Raw genomic sequence first — 19,246 nt, forward strand, 5'->3', positions numbered from 1 at the left:
TTACAATCCTCTTACGGAGATAATCAGCGTTAACATACTGATATAGTTTCTCTTTTGCTCCTCTGTGGTCTACGCTTCAGGAGAATTGGCACTCAACTTGCAGCATTTTCGGGGGGGTCTCTGTGTCCTGGTGTTCCTCTTGTTCGCATGTACACGGTCCGGGTATTGCTGCAGAAGACCCTTTCCACAGTGCAGGACTGTGATGGGTGAGTCCATAGCTCCTGCTTGGGCAACGGGAGCTCCTGATCTCCTTGGGATCACTAGGTACTCAAAGGTACTGCTTTGACTCTTCGCATCAGCCTTCACATTCACTGTTTTAACCCTAAGTCAAATGTCCTTGCTGCTTATCTCAAGTGCGTTAAGTGTCCGCAACTCAGATGCTTGAATGGCTTTTCCATTCTACGGTGATGAAGGCTTCTTGGCTCTCTAAATACCTTGTGCTCGGTCACTGTGAGCTGAGAATTTCTGGGTGTGTTGGCATCTTTACTTCCATGGCTCCTGGTTGGGAGCTAAGCTATTCTTTCCTCCAGTCTCATTTTCCCTCCATTGTTTTAAAACTGATTTTCATTTTTTTAAAAAGATTTATTTATTTATTTGAGAGAGAGAGCACAAGCAGGAAGGGATAGAGGGGCAGGGAGAGGGAGAGAGAATCCCAGACAGACTCCATGCTGAACGTGGAGCTCAACCCGGGGCTTGATCTCACCACCCTGAGATCGTGACCTGAGCCGAAATCAAGAGCTGGTCACTTAACCAACTGAGCCACCCCTGATTTTCATTTTTTAAACTAAACAGATTATATAGTTAAAAGTGAATGAATGTTAAAAGTTTTGCATAGAAAAAGAGAGGTCACTTCTTCCTTTCCTCTCACTTCCTAGCCCTTTTTCTTATAGGGAATTATTTTAAACACTTTTGTTTCTTCTAATGTTACCTTCATATTTTTAAATAAATGCTTATATCTTTCTTTCTTAATTTATCAAACTTATACATTGTCTATCAAATTCCTGTTATGAAAGATGAGTGTTAAGTTCTTCGGTCATTATCTTCCTCCTGTATCTCCTGTACAGATACATCATAATTTTTGATCGAACAAACTGACTTTTTACACTATTGTGTTAATACCGTTCACTGTTGATACAAGAAGCGTATTTTAAGCATTTCTTTTTCTTTGAAAGATACTTTTTCCTATATCAATTCCATTATTTATTTAAAGGACTTTATTTTCTTAGCGCAACACTGAGAGGAAGATGCCAAGATTTCCCATATACCCACAGTCCCTCTGCATGCACAGCCTCCCCCACGACCAACATCCCTCACCAAAGCGATACATTTGTTACCACCAATGAACCTACACTGTCCCATCACACGAAGCCCACAGTTTACTTTAAGGTTCACTCTTGGTGTTGTACATTCTGTGGTGTAGACAAACGTGTAATCGTGTGCATCCATCATTGCCGCATCATACAGAGTATTTCACTGCCCTAAAAATGTTCGGTGCTCTGACTACTGATTTCTCTCCATTCACACCACCACCGATCTGTTTACAGACTCCATAGTTTTGCTTCTTCCAGAATGTCATAGAGTTGGAATCATGGAGAAACAGCTTTTTCAAACTAATTCTTTTGTTTGATAATATTTTCCCTCCATGTTTTTTAATGGCTTGATAGCTTGTTTCTTTTTAGCCTTGATCAGTGCGGGGCTCAATCTCAGGACCCTGAGATCATGACCTGAGCCTACATCAAGAGTCAGTCAACTAACTGAGCCACCCAGGCGCCCCAAGTACAGGTGTTTTCAGAGTCACTCTTGTGACTGGTGCCTAAACAGAATGAGACATGTTTGACTAAATAAGTAAAACGACACGCTGCATTTTTTGTATACTCTGCTGAAGTCGGGTGATGACTCTGAACTCAGTTCTGCATCAGGAGGACATGTACATGTATTTCTGCACATGAAGAGACTGTATAAGTACTAACGGTATTAGAATAACTTGATATTTTATTGATTGGTTGGATATAGTATTCTTTTATTTGACACGTCATTTCAAGTTCTTCTCTTTTACATTGATTGTGTGGTTGTATGATGGTCAGTGCTTTTCAAGATCTCTACTCAGAATGTCTAAAAAACCTGGGGTACCTGAATGGCTCAGTTGGTTAAGCATCTGCCTTCAGCTCAGGCCATGTTCCCAGGGTTCTGGGATCCAGTCCTGCATTGGGCTCCCAGCTGAGCAGGGAGCCTGCTTCTCCCTCTACCCCTCCCCCTCCCCCTCCCTGCTCTCTCTCACTCTCTCTCTCAAATAAATGAAATCTTTAAAAAGAAAAGGTTAACAGTGAAAATATATTAATGACTTAAATTTTGATGACTAGAAAGAGCTTATACATTATCATTTTCAGCATTATCATCTTTTTAAAAAGGGGGCTTACTTGCAGCCAAATGCTGAAAGTAAGAAAGCATATTAGGGAATGAATCTTTGCTTAGGTTTAAACAATATCCTTGGGGTGGGCCAGCAATCCAAGATGATAAAGGATTTTTTTTTTTAATGAGAGATTTTGAAGTTCACAGATAGAAATACATACTTCTGAAATGTATCACCACACATATGCACACACACACACACACATACACAACTACTTTTTTTTAGTACATTTCAAGGATGAAGCAAGTAGTCATATATGGTTGTACCACCTTGTTATGAATTTATCAAGTTAATGTTTCTTAAGTGGAACAGAGGATACCAGATGGTGAGCTGCAGTTCAACAGACCACAACAGGAGTTATGATAGAGTTTATCACTCATGGGCCCTGGAGGAGGTACCTGGTATGCCTGGGTGGGTGGAGGGGGGTACCCTTGGAGGAAGAGTACAGACAGAGAGGCAGGACCTCAAATTCGGGGTCTTAAAATAAAACTAAGATGTACTTACTGTCACAGTCTGGAGACCAGAAACCCAAAACCAATTCCAATGGGCCTAAACAGGTGTCAGTGGGTTGTGCCAGATGCTCTAGGAAGCAAGAACCCATTTCCTTGCTTTTTCCACCTTCTAGAAGTGTGTTCCTTGGCTCATGGCCTGTTGCTTCAACTTCAGGTCAGCAGAATAGCAATTTCGAATCTCTCTCTGCTCCCATTATTACGTTACTATCTCTTATGTGGTCAAGTCTCCCTCTATGTCTCTCACATTACACTTGTGATTATAATTAGGACCCATCTAGATAATCCAGGATAATCTCCCTCTCTCAAGATCTTTAATTTAATCACATCTACAAAATCCTTTTGCTGTATATACCTCATTTTTTTACTTTCATTCATGGTTTCGGGAGTTAGGATCTGGATATTTGGAGGGGCCATTATTCAGCCTACCCCAAGATATATGGAGAAAAATAGTAACATGTGAGATTATATGACCCCAGATCATATGACCCAGAGAACAAGGGAAGAAGGCACCTGCCTTGGTTCCTTAAGGTTTTCTAATTCCTGATTCTTGGCCCTGGAAGGTCTTCCTGTTCCTTATCTTCTGGGAGTCTGAGTGGCGTTCTTAATTATTATTGTCACAAACACGCATTTTGCTTAAGCTGGCTTGATTGATTCTCTGCTTCTATTTTCTCCTAACCAAAGGAATTCTAGGATGTTTTATTTTTCCTGCCTATGATTGCCACATTGGCTGGCTGCCACAGTTGATTAACCTAGACTTGTGGTCAGTTATGGCATAAAGATAGTAGTGGTTTTCCTTTCACACCAATGGCCTCTCACAGTCTATGTTGACTGTATTCTGGTCTGCCCTGATCTGCAGGTCTGCCAGACTGTTAGGGCAGGCAGGGGATGCTCTGGTTTCAGAAAAAGTGGATCACTTCCATGTTAACTCATCCCCTCTTAAGTTTCTTCCCATTCCACACTTCCTGGTACAGGGAGGTACTACAAGAGACTGGAATTTGCATCCTCGAAACTTGTGCCCCCCTCCAGGAGTATAGTTTGGGGCAAGATGCTTAGCCTCTGGGAACCTCAGTTTTCTCATCTGTAAAATGGAGATAATAATATCAGCTTCTCAAGATGGTTAAGTGGATGAAGTGAGGTATATATACATTTTTATGTTTAAGTACACTGTACAAACCTGGGATATTCTTCTTCCTGGTTTCTATTATTCTCTTCAGTATTTAGCTGTTGGGTTAAAGGTAGTCACCTCAAACATCAGATGAACCAGTTAGAAGAGCTCACTTTTAGTTACCTGTGCTTGTATTTCTTAGACCATTCTGGTTAAGTTTATAATAACAGAGAGGAAAAGGAAAAGCGCCAACTGTATTTTCCACTTTACCGATGAGAAACCTGAAGTTCAGATGGGCTACGAGTCATGTGATAAAAAAGCAATACACCCAAGCTTAAAATTCAGGTTTTCTGACCTCAGTTAAGTATTTTCCATTAATTCATCATATTCTCTGTGTGAGACAGTCCAATAATAGTGTTTAAAATGTATTATTTTCTCTATGCTTGACTTGCCTACTCTGGACCTTGACTATAACACCTTGTATCTGATATGACATGAAGCCTTTTTGTATCTTCCCACAAATCTTTAACTATATGGTCTCCAGCATGCTTTCCTCTACATGGAGTCCAAGGGTTGAACATAGTCATTATTAGTAAACAAACTTTCGAGTTTTTCTGTGCAATAAGGTTCAGGTTCTCTTGTGCCATAAGGACAAAATTTTGTGGATTGCTTCTCTCAAAACTTCTTTTACCTTTTCATTCCTTAGGCTATAAATGAAGGGGTTCAGAAGAGGGGTCACCATTGTGGTGAGGACAGCCGTCACTTTGTCAAAGTCCAGCGAGTGGCTCTGGCTGGGCCTCACGTACATGAAGATGTTGCTCCCGTAGGAGATGGACACAACCGTGATGTGAGAAGCACAGGTGGAAAAGGCCTTCTGACGGCCTTGGGCTGAAGGGATGCGCAGGATGGTAGAGATGATGTAGGCGTAGGACACAATGGTGTATACCAGCGAGGTCAGGAGGACAAGGGAGGATAAGAGGAAGTTTATCATCTCAATGAAATGAGTGTCTATGCAGGCCACTTGTAGCAAAGGGGCAATGTCACAGAAGAAATGACTAATTTCTTCAGTGCAGAATGGCAATCTGGACACCACAATAGTTGGGCACAGCACTGAAAGGAAGGCCCCTACCCAGCAGCCCAGAACCAGCAGGAGACAGACCCTGCTGTTCATGATGATGGTATAGCGCAGGGGGTTACAGATGGCCACATAGCGGTCAAAGGACATCACCGCCAGGAGGATAAACTCTACTGTCCCCAAGAAAAAAAAGAAGTATGTTTGGGTGATGCAACCAGCAAAAGATATGGTCTTCTTGTCTTCTAGGAGACAAGCTAATAGCTTTGGGGTAACTGAGGTAGTGTATAAAATGTCCAAAAATGACAAATTACTGAGGAAGAAGTACATTGGGGTTTGGAGGTGATTATCAGCCCAGATCAAGGAAATGATGACAGTATTTCCCGTTAGAGTTAGCATGTAAGTAAACAGGAGGACCACAAAGAGGGAGATCTGAAGCTTCCAGATAACAGGGAAGGCAGTCAGGGTAAATTCAGTCACTGTGGTCTGATTTTGCATATCCATCGCATGTAAAACCTAGTGGGCAGCACGTCTCTGAAAAAAAAAAAAGTTATAGCGATGAAAATCAGCTAAAATAAGTTTTCAACTCTCAATGTCAGTGCTAAACATAAGTAGTAAAAGCTTTGGATATAGAGTCAAGAGTGATTTCATGCTGATTTCACTCACTCTAATAAATGTAGGACCCTGGGAAAATTACATTACTTCTTCTAACCTTGGGATTCTCATATTTAAAGTTTTTGGTTGAATGAAATTACCTCTACGGTCCCATTGAGCTCTGGTCTTTATGATGGTTTTTCTCTTTGACTCAGTGCTCCTTCCCTTCTCTCTTACATTCTTCCTAATCTCCTGTTTTCCCAGCTAAATTCTGCGCCTGAGAAGAGAGAATACTTAACTGAGAATCCAAACAGTCAAGTTGCAACAGGAGAAAGCGTATGTTAATAAAAGTTGAGTTCCTTTCCTCTGAGTTATCTCAAGCCTTCCCGCTCCACATAAAAGAGCAGAAACCCCGATACTGACCAAGGGAGTCCAATGAAGGGGGAGCTGACCTGCATTCCTCTCTCCTCACTTCTGTTATTGGGATTGCGTGAGTCTCAATGTGATACCTGGTGGAACTCACGTTGTCTGAATGCAATAATAATTGATCTCTCCTAAGGCTGCTTAGTTTGTTCTAATTCTTATACCGATAAAGAGTTTTGATGTCTACACTGTGACGGAGCAAATAGGTGCACGATGTATGGTTCATAACTTGCATAACCTGTTTCAGACATTTGAAAAACGTCTTTTGGGAAAATGATCGGTGTGTTCCGTCTTTGCTTCTTACAATGGCATGTGGAGGCAGGGTCCTCAAGAACAACAAAACTTTTCCCTCCCATTTCCCAACTGGGCATTTTTTTTTTTAAAGATTTTATTTATTTATTCGACAGAGACAGAGACAGCCAGCGAGAGAGGGAACACAAGCAGGGGGAGTGGGAGAGGAAGAAGCAGGCTCATAGCGGAGGAGCCTGATGTGGGGCTCGATCCCATAACGCTGGGATCACGCCCTGAGCCGAAGGCAGACGCTTAACCGCTGTGCCACCCAGGCGCCCCACAACTGGGCATTTTTAAAATAGGTCCCTTATTCCTTATGTTCTTTTTTCCCTTATACCGTATATTCTTTTCAGCAATTTGAACATCAAATTGCTAATAATAGTACAAAAGAGTGGCTGCAGCTGGATGGTGTTTGAAACGCTCCTCTTGGAATCCTGCTCAGCGACGGTGAACAGCTACTGCATGTTTGTACAATTCAGTTGAAGCTCTGTCCTTTGTGTTTTATTTTGGGGCTAATCCTTTAGTTTTATGTTCAAATGACCAGTTTATGAACGTGAGCTAGGATCCCTCTAGGTTTGGGCCCCACCGAGTTCCTCCTGAAAGGAAGCCATTTTCTTCAGTTTCTCTGTCTGGGAAAAGTAACTCCTAGCAGCCTCTTTTCCTTAAAGACTTTTTTTTTCCCCCTCTGAATGGATTTCCATTTGAAAAGTTTGCTGTACTTTTTCTGGTCCTTGTAGTTGCTCATTACTTGTATTTCCCATTCATTTATTCCAAAAATAAATTGCTTTTAAGTTATCAAAGGACCTCAAAAGGGCCTGATCAATTGGAATAAGGTCTTCTACCAGTCGGTTTTCTTTCCCCATAAATATTGTGAAACTCACCCTTCCCCCACTACACCTGTACCCAGGTAATAAACTTCCAGACTGATTACTGCAACACAAAAGGCATCAGCATATCTGGTGGACACATGTTAATGTTGCTGGGGTCTAACATAAAAACAGAATAGAGCATGGTACGTGGACAAGTGGAAATGCTTTGAAATGCCCTCTCCTTTCCCCCTCCCACCCTCCTTACTGAGCACACCGGAGAGGAGCAGGTGTTAAGGCAGACGAAGGTGGGTTCTCATGCACCTGCCTCTCATCTATTCCACTGTTCCTCCCGCTTGTCTAGCCAATTGTTTCCCACCCTCCCTGAAGTCCTTCATTTCCCTCTGTGGATATTTAGTCTTTGATGACCCTGATGGGAGCTTGATCCCCCTCTGGTGTTGTGAAGTTAGATAGGCTGGGATCTGCAAAAGCACTGCGCCACTTCTTAAACAAGGTCCTGGGATGGTCGAACACAAACAGAGGTGCTGTTTGCCGTGGTGGTCATGCGGTCCTAGATGAATGGAAAAAATGGCATCGAGAGATTTCTCTTCTGCTGTATTTGGGTCAAATAAACTCTGAGAAGAGCGAAAGATGTAGCATTGCTCTCCTTGGGGAGTCTCTCAACTTCGTGATCGTGGAGAAGCAGCTGGCTTTGTGCTGGTCTTCTCTGGATGATCTCTGTGCCCTCCCGAGCCCTTCCTGTCTAGGGCGAAAGGTTCTGGATGAGGACAATCTGCGTCTAAGAATGTAATTATAACCTTGCCAAGTTGGGGCTTTCATTTTGGGGGAAGTTTGTTCTTCATTACCATTGTGGATCCTTATAAAGTGGCATTAAACTGCACATCGGTACCTTTCAAGATTCCAGGTTAGGTCAGAACAAAGTGGACTAATGGAAAAATCATAGTAGATTTGGGATCAGAACCTGCGGGGTTTTTCTCATTTGGTCGCTGTAGCTTTGGATCTTTAAGGAGACTCCTAAGCATCGTGTCTTAAGTGTTTTCTAAAATGAGGATAATGACAGTGACAGATTGAGGTCCTCAGCGAGGGCCTATTTATACAGTGATGTATGGATACTTGGCGTTCAGTGCATGTTTGCTAAGAACATCGGGATGGGGAAGGAGGAACAGAAAAGGACTGAGATGTGGTGGGGGTGGGGATGAGAGATCATTTGGGATCTTTGCTGCTGTCAGTAAAAGGTGGCAAAGTTTAATTGCAAGCCGAGTACATTAAAGACTTTCATTTACATACTTAGGGTAAAGCTATCATACTTGACAGCTGCCTTCACTATAATTTGGGGGAGAGCAGTAATTACGCTTAAATTCAGAAAATATACATGTAAACAAATTTACTGAGACTCAGACTGCTTAGCATATAAACACGGATAATTGCGTAATAAACCATACTTACATCATACTGATCGAGCCCCCTCGGTATTTTCTCTATCCGAGTAGGTTAGGAACCTCGAACCTTGGGTATGTTTTTCCTGCTGCATTCCTGCCGCTATTCTTTCAATACTGTGATTGCTTCGGTGTTGAATTCTGTGTAATCTTGGTCCTAGTCTGAGACTTTTCCCCACGTGGCAGCTGATCCCCCTTTCAAAACCACACCGAACGGTTATTCAGTGCTTGCTGAAGTAGCCCATCCTTCTTCCTCTGAATGAAAAACTGTCCTTTTTCATAACCTCTGTGGATTTTTCTCAGTTCTTCTTCGTACGTCCACAGAAAAAGTGAAGTCTCGACTACACTCAGAATAAGTCCAAGTGTTCCATAATCTCTTCGTCTTTCACGTGACACGCACAGTGTATCTCACCCTGAGAACATTCCTCGGAGTTGCAAGTCCTGTGTATCGTGGAGCACATTTCTGTCCAGAAGGGCAGATGGCGAGGATGGGTGGTGAGTGGAGAAGTCACAAGCAGCTGAATCTCAGCAGGTCGTTTGACTTCTATTGTGGATCTCTGGCAAAAGTGGCCGAATGCTTCCCAAATCACAGCTGGGTTTTTTCTGTCTTGGTTGCAGGAATGCCACTTCCTGTCTATTCAGTGAATTTCAATTTCTTCTGTGGATCCGTCTGATTGTCAGAAGGATCCATATTCGCGTCACTGAAATATCTCTCTAAACGGTCACCAGTCCTTAGGTCAGCCCTGCTCACTCATCAGAACCCTGTCACTTGTATTCACATGTCACCACCTTTATTTACTCTCCCCAGAAAATAGCACTTCCCTGCCTCTACTAAAGTTTTTACAGGGGATGAACTCCGATATTTAATGAGATTTCGTGTTCACCTTCAGAGATTTGGTTTGCGGTGGCACCTGGGACTACGGCAGAAGAAAAGGTTAATGCTTATTATGGCAATCACAGAACGTCAGAATGGGAGGAACTAATCACAGTCATAAAGTTAGGGTCTCCTGGGACACTCTCCTGGTTGTTTATATTATTTATTTAAAGAGAACATAGAGAATTGCTTTAACGCCACAAGGAACTAGAAACTTGAACTTAAAACGTGTTTTCTTCATGTAATAAAAGGAATACACGAAATGGTCATGATGTACTGAAATAAGCTTTAAGCTGTTTCCCAAAAAGAAATTATTTACATAGATTTATGTGTCTGTGTGTATATTTTAAATCCGTTTTATTGATGTACGATATACACATAATGGACAATTTAAGTGGACAGTTGGTTGAGTTTTGACACACGTGTCCTGTCACGTAGCCACCGGCAGCACTATGGTCGTTTAGAAGATTTCCATCGTCTTAGAAACCGTTGTGCCCTTTCGCAGGAGATGCTCTCCCCTCCTCACCTCAGCCCCTGATAACCACTGACGTGTTTTCTGTCAGGGTAATTTGTATTTTCTAGATTTCTATATAAATGCAGGCTTACTTCATGTCGTTTTTTTTTTTTTTTAAAGATTTTATTTATTTATTTGACAGAGATAGAGAAAGCCAGTGAGAGAGGGAACACAGTCAGAGGGAGTGGGAGAGGAAGAAGCAGGCTCATAGCGGAGGAGCCCGATGTGGGGCTCGATCCCAGAACGCTGGGATCACGCTCTGAGCCGAAGGCAGACGCTTAAGGACTGCGCCACCCAGGCGACCCATCTTCATGCAGTCTTTTGTGTTTGTTTTCTTTTACTTAATCAGGTATTTGGAGATTCATCCAAGTGTTTCCGGGCTCGCTTGTGGTGAGCATAGCAGCCCTTATAAACTTCTTGAATCACTATGTTGTACACCTACGGTAATGTCACACTATGTGTCAACGGTACTTCAATTAAAACAAAAGTCACCTAAAAGTCAGATGAGCCAGACTTATCCATTTGGAATATTTCCTTTCAGCCTCTGAGAGATTGTAAAGTGTAAAATAAGAATAAACTAAGAAGTTTTGAAAATCCCTTTTCTAATTATTTACGTATTTACCCTTAAGGCTTTCCTTTGTAAGCCTTTCACTTCTCATGTGAGCATCATTTCCCCTCCTCCAGACCTCTGCTGCGTAAGGTGAACGGAATGCAGTTCTTCTTAAAGCAAATACGACCATCGTACACATTTAAATACTTGTCTGAAATCAGTTACTGCTGCTTGGATCCAGTCTTTACCAGGATGTCAAACACATAGGCGTAAATAGAAAAAAAATCTATTAACATATAAATAATTTCAACTTAGTCTTTTAGTGTATAGGATATAAGGTTGTGTTTAAAGAACTGTTCTCCAAGAGATTTGGGGTGGTTGTCGGACAGTCTGCTCTCTCATAAACCAATGAGTGGTGAACAATGGAGAGAAAACATAACATGAAAAAGACATTACAAAAGTAGTAACTGCTTTTGTAACTGGCAAGTTTAAGTAACAATATTTTCTTTAATTATTATTATTACTATTATTATGATGATGCATTTATTGAGAGAATAATGGTGTTAAAATTTGGCTGCAGGGGTGCCTGTGTGGCACAGTCGTTGGGTGTCTGCCTTCGGCTCAGGGCGTGATCCCGGCGTCATGGGATCGAGCCCCACATCAGGCTCCTCCGCTGGGAGCCTGCTTCTTCCTCTCCCACTCCCCCTGCTTGTGTTCCCTCTCTTGCTGGCTGTCGCTCTCTGTGTCAAATAAACAAATAAAATCTTTAAAATAAATAAATAAATAAATAAATAAATAAATAAATAAATAAATAAAATTTGGCTGCAAAGTGTAGTCAAATATGTATCAGTGTTAATTTACTATTCATTTTTATTAAATTATGCATTATTATTAATTAAAATATTTATAAACTATGCATAATTATTTAATCACTTTTCTTTCTTTTTTAATGTTTCAGGATTTTATTTAAATTCTAGTTTGTTAACATACAGTGTAATATTGATTTCAGGAGTAGAATTTAGTGATTCATCACTTACATACCACACCCAGTGCTCATCACAAGTGCCCTCCTTAATCCCCATCACCCACCTAGCCCCCCACCCATCTCCCCTCTTGTAAACCTTAGCTTGTTCCCTATAGCTAAGAGTCTCTCTTATGGTTTGCCTCCCTCCCTCTCTTTTTTTCTCTTTCCCCAATGTCCATCTGTTTTGTTCCTTAAATTTCACATATGAGTGAAATCATGTGGTATTTGTCTTTTGCTGACTTATTTCGCTTAACACAATACGTTAGCTCCATCTGTGTCTTTGCAAATGGCAAGATTTCATTCTTTTTTACTGCTGAATAATATTCTATTGTATATATATATATAATATTCTATTGTATATTCTATATACAATATTTTCTATTGTGTATATATATATATATATATATAATCTCACCACTTACTTACGGGCTTTTTCCGTATTTTGGCTACTGTGCACTTTGCTGTTATAAACAGCAGGGTCCATGTGCCCCTTCAAAGCGTATTTGTGTATCCTTTGGGTAAATCCCTAGTAGTGCAATTCCTGGTTCGTAGGGTAGCTCTATTTTAAACTTTTTGGGGAACCTCCATGCTGTTTTCCGGAGTGGGCGCACCAGTTTGCATTCCCACCAACAGTGTAAGAGGCTCCCCTTTTTCCATATCCTTGCCAACATCTGCTGTTTCCTGTGTTGTTAATTTTAGTCATTCAACAGATTTACGTACATTGATTTGGTATCCTGCAATTTTATTGAACTTTTGTACCAGTTCCAGCAATTTTTTGGTCAGAGTCTTTTGAGTTTTATACATAGAGTATCATGTTGTCTGCAAATAGTGAAAACTTGACTTCTTCCTTGCCTATTTGGATGACTTTTATTTTTTTTTGTTGTCTGATTGCTGAGGCTAGGACTTCCATACTTTGTTAAGTAACAATGGTGAGAAGGGACATCCTTGTCTTGTTCCTGACCACAGAGGAAAAGCTCTCAGCGTTTCCCCATTGAGGACGATGGTAGCTGTGGGTCTTTCATACATGGTCTTTATAATGTTGAGGTATGCTCCCTCTATCCCTACTTTGTTGGGGGTTTTTATCAAGAAAGGACGCTATGCTTTGTCAAGTGCTTTTTCTGCATCTATTGAGAGGATCATGTGTTTCTTATCCTTTCTTTTATTAATGTGCTGTGTCACATTGATTGATTTGTGAATATTGAACCACCCCTGCAGCCCAGGTATAAATCCCACTTGATGGTGGTGAAGAATTCTTTTAATACACGTTGGGTTCAATTTGCTAGTATCCTGTTGAGAATTTCTGCATCCATGTTCATCAGGAATATTGGTCTGTAATTCTCCTTTTTAGTGGGGTCTTTGTCTGGTTTTGGAGTCAAAGTAATGCTGGCCTGGTAGAATGAGTTTGGAAGTTTTCCTTCCATTTCTATTTTTTGGAAGAGTTTGAAAATAGGTATTGACTCTCCTTTGAATGTTTGGTAGAAGTCCCCTGGGAAGCCATTTCGCCCTGGGCTTTTGTTTGTTGGGAGATCTTTTATTACTGTTCAGTTTCTTTGCTGATTATCAGTCTGTTCAAATTTTCTACTTCTTCCTGTTTCATTTTTGGTAGTTTACGTGTTTCTAGGAATTTATCTATTTTTTCCAAATTACAGTTTGTTGGCATAAAATTTTTCATAACATTCTCTTATAATTGTAGTTCTGTGGTGTTGGTTGTAATCTCTCCTCTCTTATTCATGATTTTACTTATTTGGGTCCTCTTTTCTTTTCGATAAGTCTGGTTAGGGATTTTTCGACTTTATTAATCCTTTCAAAGAACAAGCTCCAGTTTCATTGATCTGTCCTTCTATTTTTTGTTTGTTTCTATATCATTTGTTTCTGTTCTATTCTTTATTATTTCCCTTCCACTGGCTTTAGGCTTTATTTGCTGTTCCTTTTCTAGCTCCTTTAGGTGTAAGGTTAGGTTGAGTATTTGCGATTTTTCTTGCTTCTTGAGGTAGGCCTGTATTGCTATATACTTCCCTCTTACCCCTTTGCTGTGTCCCAAAGGTTTTTGGACTGTTCCGTTTTCGTTTTCACTTGCTTCCATGTATTTTTTAATTTCTTCTTTAATTGCCTGGTTGACCCAGTCATTCCTTGGTAGATTGTTCATTAACTTCCATGCATTTGTGGTCTTTCCAAATTTTTTCTTGAGGTTAACCTCAAGTTTCATAGTGCTGTGGTTGGAAAATATGCATTGTATGATCTCAGCCTTGGCCTGATTTGTGACCCAGTATGTGTTTATTCTGGAGAATGTTCCATGCGTACTTGAAAAGAATGTATATTCTGCTGCTTTAGGGTGAACTGTTCTGAATATATCAGTGAAGTCCATCTGGTCTAGTGTGGCATTCAAAGCCATTGTTTCCTGGCGTGCCTGAGTGGCTCAGTTGTTAAGCGTCTGCCTTCGGCTCAGGTCATGATCCCAGGGTCCTGGGATCAAGCCCCGCATCAGGCTCCCTGCTCAGTGGGAAGCCTGCTTTTCCCTCTTCCACTCCTCCTGCTGGTGTTCCCTCTCTCCCTGTGTCTCTCTCTGTCCAATAAATGAACAAAATCTTTTAAAAAAAAGCCATTGTTTTCTTGTTGATTTTCTGCTTAGATGATCTGTCTATTGATATAAGTCCCCTATTATTATTGTATTATTATCAATGAGTTCTTTTTGTTTGTTATTAATTGTTTTATATATTTGGGTGCTCCCAAGTTGGGGGGCATAAATATTTACAATTGTTAGATCTTCTTGTTGGATAGGCCCCTTAATTATGACATAGTGCCCTTCTCCATTTCTTGTTACAGTCTTTGGTTTAAAATCTAGTTTGTCTGATATAAGTATGGCTACTCTGATTTTCTTTTGGCATCCGTTAGCATCCCCTCACTTTCAACCTACAGATAGATGTCTTTAGGTCTAAAATGAGTCTCTTGTAGGCAACGTATAGATGGGTCTTGGTTTTTTATCTGTTCTAATACCCTATGTCTTTCGACTGGAGCATTTAGTCCGTTTACATTCTGAGTGATTATTGTTAGATATGAATTTAGTGCCATTGCATTATACCTGTAAAGTTGTTGTTGCTGTAGATTTTCTCTGTTCTTTTCTAGTCTTGGTTGCTTTTGGTCTTTCTTTCCCATTCGAAGAGTCCCTTTTAATATTTCTTGCTGGTTTAGTGGTCATGAACTCCTTTAGTTTTTGCTTGTCTGGGAAACTCTTTATCTCTCCTTCTATTCTGTACGGTAGCCTTGCTGGATAAAATATTCTTGGGCTGCATATTTTTCTCACTTAGCACACTGAGTATACCATGCCAGTCCTTTCTGGCCTGCCAAGTTTCTGTAGATAGATCTGCTGCTAACTTTATTTGTCTTTCCTTGTAAGTTAAGGATTTGTTTTCCCTTGCTGGTTTTAAGCTTTTCCCCCTTATCTCTGTATTTTGCAAATTTTACTATGATATGCCTTGGTGTTGGCCTGTGTTGGTTGATTTTGATGGGAGTTCTCTGTGCCTTCTGGATTTGGATACATGTTTCCTTCTCCAGACTAAGGAATTTCTCAAAGCAAACTTCTGCCTCTTTTCCCTCTTCTTCTTCTGGGACTCCTAGGATTTGAATATTATTATGCTTTATGGAGTCGCTGAGTTCCCTGTCTACATTCATGATCCAATATTTTTCTTTCCCTCTTTTTTCAGCTTCATTATTTCCCACAATTTTACCTTCTATATCATTGATTCACTCCTCTTCTTCTTCCATGTTGGTGGCCATTATATCCAGTCAGTTATAGCAGTTTTTTATTTCGGCCTGACTAGTTTTTAGTTTTTCGATCTTTTATCTCTGCAGTAAGAGAATGTTCTGTGTGCACTGCCCAGCTAGTATCCTCATGGTTGTCATTTTAAATTCTGGATCACGCACCTAGTTTTAACTAGGTGTGCTCTGGTCTGCTTGTTAAAAGAGGCCTCATCCTATTTTCACTAGAGCTGAAGCTCTGCAACAGTCTATGGTCAATCGGCTTGGTGTGTGTGTGTGTGGGGGCACACTTGCCCTAGAACAGAAGCACCTGCACAGCGCAGGGGAGAGGGGCTTGGTGTAAGTGGCTCAGTTCTCCACTGTGGGCACTGTGCTGCTCTCTGAAGCTAGTCCACGCTCATGCATGGAGGGAGAAAAATGGTGCCAGCCCACTGTCTCATCCCCAGAGAGGGGCATTTGTACCCATGCTATCCAGGAAGCCCTCACAGGAGAGTGAACAATCTCCCCTCGTGTGTCCCAGGTGTCCCACAGTTGGTGCCTTCACCCTGTCTGTGTCTGGGCCATCTGCACCTGTGTCTGGGCCATCTGCACCTGTGTCCCTGTATTTTATCTCAGGCATGCCAGCTGAGTTTCAAAACTCCAAATTTTAGGGACTCAACATGCCACGGATCCATGCTGCTCCTCTGGGCGAGGGTCTCACCACGCTGGGTCCGACGCAGATTTGTCCGGGAAGGTCAGTTGCACCAATGTGCAAGAACTTGGAGTTTAGAGGAAAGTGCAACAAGAACAACAACAAAAAAGAGCCAACATCCAGGTTAGCTGCCGTCAGCAGGTGTCTCTGCTCCTATGCTAACAAATGGGCAGTTCAATGGTGCCCACTGGCTCTTTTCTCCCTGAGAAGTAATGCCACCTGTCCCAGATGCACTCCAAGAAGAGTAACTGTCTCTCCCAGTGGAACCCAGTGGATCCTGAGAGCATGCTATCCACTCCTGGGCTTCTGTCCTCCTTCTCCACAGGAGCACGGTTATGCCTGCCAGGCTCCACACCGGCCATGCCACGGACTTCTAAAACTTCATACTTTAAGCTCACTGTTTGTAAAAACTCATGATAAGTAGCTCCTCTCATTTTCCCAGTCAATGATTTTGGGGGAAGTGTTCCTTCTGCACTGTTCTGTGTCTCCCTCTGTCTCTCTCTCCTTTCTCCATAATCAGGACTGCCTCCCCTCTGCAATACTAGTGATTCTTTTCTCCCCCAAACTATGTCTCCACACCTTCTACCTTCCACGATGTGGCCTCTTCTCTGCCTCTAGTTGCGTAGCTTGTTCTTCCAGTCTTCAGATCAATTGATCAATTTCTTGGGTGTTCAGAATGAGTTGGTATTTATCTAGCTGTGTTTGAGGGACAAGGTAAGAATAGGGTCCCCTTTCTACTCCGCCATCTTAACTCCTGTAACAATATTTCAACTATCACAAAATTGTGTGAGAAAATCAAGTAAATGAGAGCAATTGAATAAATTGGATTTATAAATGAATTCAAACAGATTTCTTTGGGTGTAGAGTCCAAACCTGTGAGCAAAAGACAATAGGATTTAAAAAGTGGGCAGTTCCAAAGAAAAAAAATCAAAATCAAAATCAAAATAGGATTTGGGAAAGATATAATCGAAGTAAGACTCTACTGATTATGAAGCGTTATCATGACAGATCTATCTGCAATTCTTTACGGGGCCATTCCTTTTGCATACTGGCTGGGTCACAAGTGTTCCCATAACTGCTGCCCTCGTAGGCCTCTGGCACCAAACTCATAAACAAATATTGGTTGTGCTCGCTTGTATTTACATGCCAATCCCTGCCATCATTTTCCAGATGGGCAAGAGGAGGCTTAGAGAAGTCATATAACTAATCTAAGTTCACTGAAATTAGTGGCTCAACAAATATTAGACATTAGCTCTTATGACTCAGGGTCTGGAGTGTTTCCACAATCCTTTACTACTGTATGCAAAATATGTCAAGGACTAAGGGGACATAGAATTCTTTTTTTTCCTTCTGATTTTCCATACTTCACTATCGATGATGTGTTTGATGCTTATTCATCTTGCCAACAGATTCTGAGAGTTCAGTCCACTTTGGTGTCACTCTTCATACAGCACAAGACGCCATATAAAGAAAGCATAGTTTAGATGCCCTGAAATTGCTTAGCGTCATGTTCCCTTGGAATGTGGTGCGACTATCCTGCTAATTGATTCCCTCAAGACCTCTTTTACCTTTTCATTCCTCAAGCTATAAATGAAAGGGTTCAGAAGAGGGGTCACCATTGTGGTGAAGACAGCTGTCACTTTGTCAAACTCCAGCGAGTGGCTCTGGCTGGGCCTCATGTACATGAAGATATTGCTCCCATAGGCAATGGACACAACCGTGATGTGAGAAGCACAGGTGGAAAAGGCCTTCCGACGGCCTTGGGCTGAAGGGATGCGCAGGATGGTAGAGATGATGTAGGCGTAGGACACAATGGTGAATACCAGCGAGGTCAGGAGGACAAGGGAGGATAAGAGGAAGTTTATCATCTCGATGAAATGAGTGTCTATGCAGGCCACTTGTAGCAAAGGGGCAATGTCACAGAAGAAATGACTAATTTCTTCAGTGCAGAATGGCAATCTGGACACCACGATAGTTGGGCACAGCACTGAGAGGAAGGCTCCCACCCAGCAGCCCAGAACCAGCAGGAGACAGACCCTGCTGTTCATGATGATGGTATAGCGCAGGGGGTTACAGATGGCCACGTAGCGGTCAAAGGACATCACCGCCAGGAGAAGAAACTCCACTGTCCCCAGAAAGAAGTAGAAATAAATTTGGGTGATGCAGCCAGCAAAGGATATGGTTTTCTTCTCTTCTAAGAGACAAGTTAGCAACTTGGGGGTAATAGTAGTTGTGAACAGAATGTCCAAAAATGACAAATTACTGAGGAAGAAATACATTGGTGTTTGGAGACGATTATCAGTCCATATTAAGGAAATGATGACAATGTTTCCTGTTATGGTGAGCATATAAACCAGCAGGAGAATGACAAACAGCAAGATTTGAAGCTCTTGGATGATAGGAAAGGAGGTCAATGTGAATTCAGTCAAGGTACTCTGGTTTCTCATAGCCATTTCTACTGGAGGGGTGAAGAAACAAATGAAGAAAAATAGAATAGTTTAGGATCTCTTTCAAGTTTTGCTGGAGAGAGCATTCAAGAGGTTGGGGTCCTAGTCCTCTCTCTGACTGTATTATGTGGATTCTGGTGAATCACATTACCTTGCTTGGCCTCGGTTCCCATCCTCATAGTTGATGGGTTGGAAAAAAAATTCTGTGGTCTCTTTAAACTTTAACTTTTCGATTTCTATTAGATGCATATATTTCTTCTCTTTATTTCCTTCCTTAAATCCAAATCCGTTCAAGCTAACTGAATTGTATAATGAACCGAAATTCACTCAAGTCATTTTGAACATGTTACTTTTTAATCTTTAAGAATATGGATATCTTAGCTGATAGCCTTGTATCAGACTTCATTGAGGAAAGAGAAGTCATCAGACAAAAATCTATTATCCTTCCTATATTGAGGCTGACCAGCATATGAAGATCTGAAGGATTCTCTTAGGCTACAAGAAGAATTGGATGGGACACACTTTCTGAGACATGCTGGCTGCATCAAAAGTTAGGAGAGGTGTCTGGATCCATTTTCTAAATAACAAAGAAACAAACAGGAACCAAACTGAGGCCAGGCAGTCAAGTGTCAGAGCTGCAGTGGCTGGTGTTGGAGTGTAAAGACCTGGTAGCCAAGATCAGGGTGTCTGGGACCTAAATCAGCCAAGACAGAGAACTGG

The 19,246-nt window shown here is 41.5% G+C and overlaps 2 protein-coding genes across 2 annotated transcripts; both read right to left on the minus strand.

Moving 5' to 3' along the window:
* Positions 1-4,655: 4,655 nt before the first annotated feature.
* Positions 4,656-5,603, minus strand: LOC113259779 (olfactory receptor 6M1-like). The gene has a single exon (XM_026505276.4). The coding sequence runs from the start codon at positions 5,601-5,603 to the stop codon at positions 4,656-4,658; it is 948 nt and encodes a 315-aa protein (XP_026361061.3).
* An 11,981-nt stretch (positions 5,604-17,584) lies between these two features.
* Positions 17,585-18,532, minus strand: LOC113260194 (olfactory receptor 6M1-like). Its single transcript, XM_026505941.4, has one exon. The coding sequence runs from the start codon at positions 18,530-18,532 to the stop codon at positions 17,585-17,587; it is 948 nt and encodes a 315-aa protein (XP_026361726.4).
* Positions 18,533-19,246: the final 714 nt, after the last annotated feature.

This window comes from Ursus arctos, unplaced genomic scaffold, assembly GCF_023065955.2.
Source record: "Ursus arctos isolate Adak ecotype North America unplaced genomic scaffold, UrsArc2.0 scaffold_22, whole genome shotgun sequence".
In the NCBI taxonomy this organism is placed as follows: Eukaryota; Metazoa; Chordata; class Mammalia; order Carnivora; family Ursidae; genus Ursus; species Ursus arctos.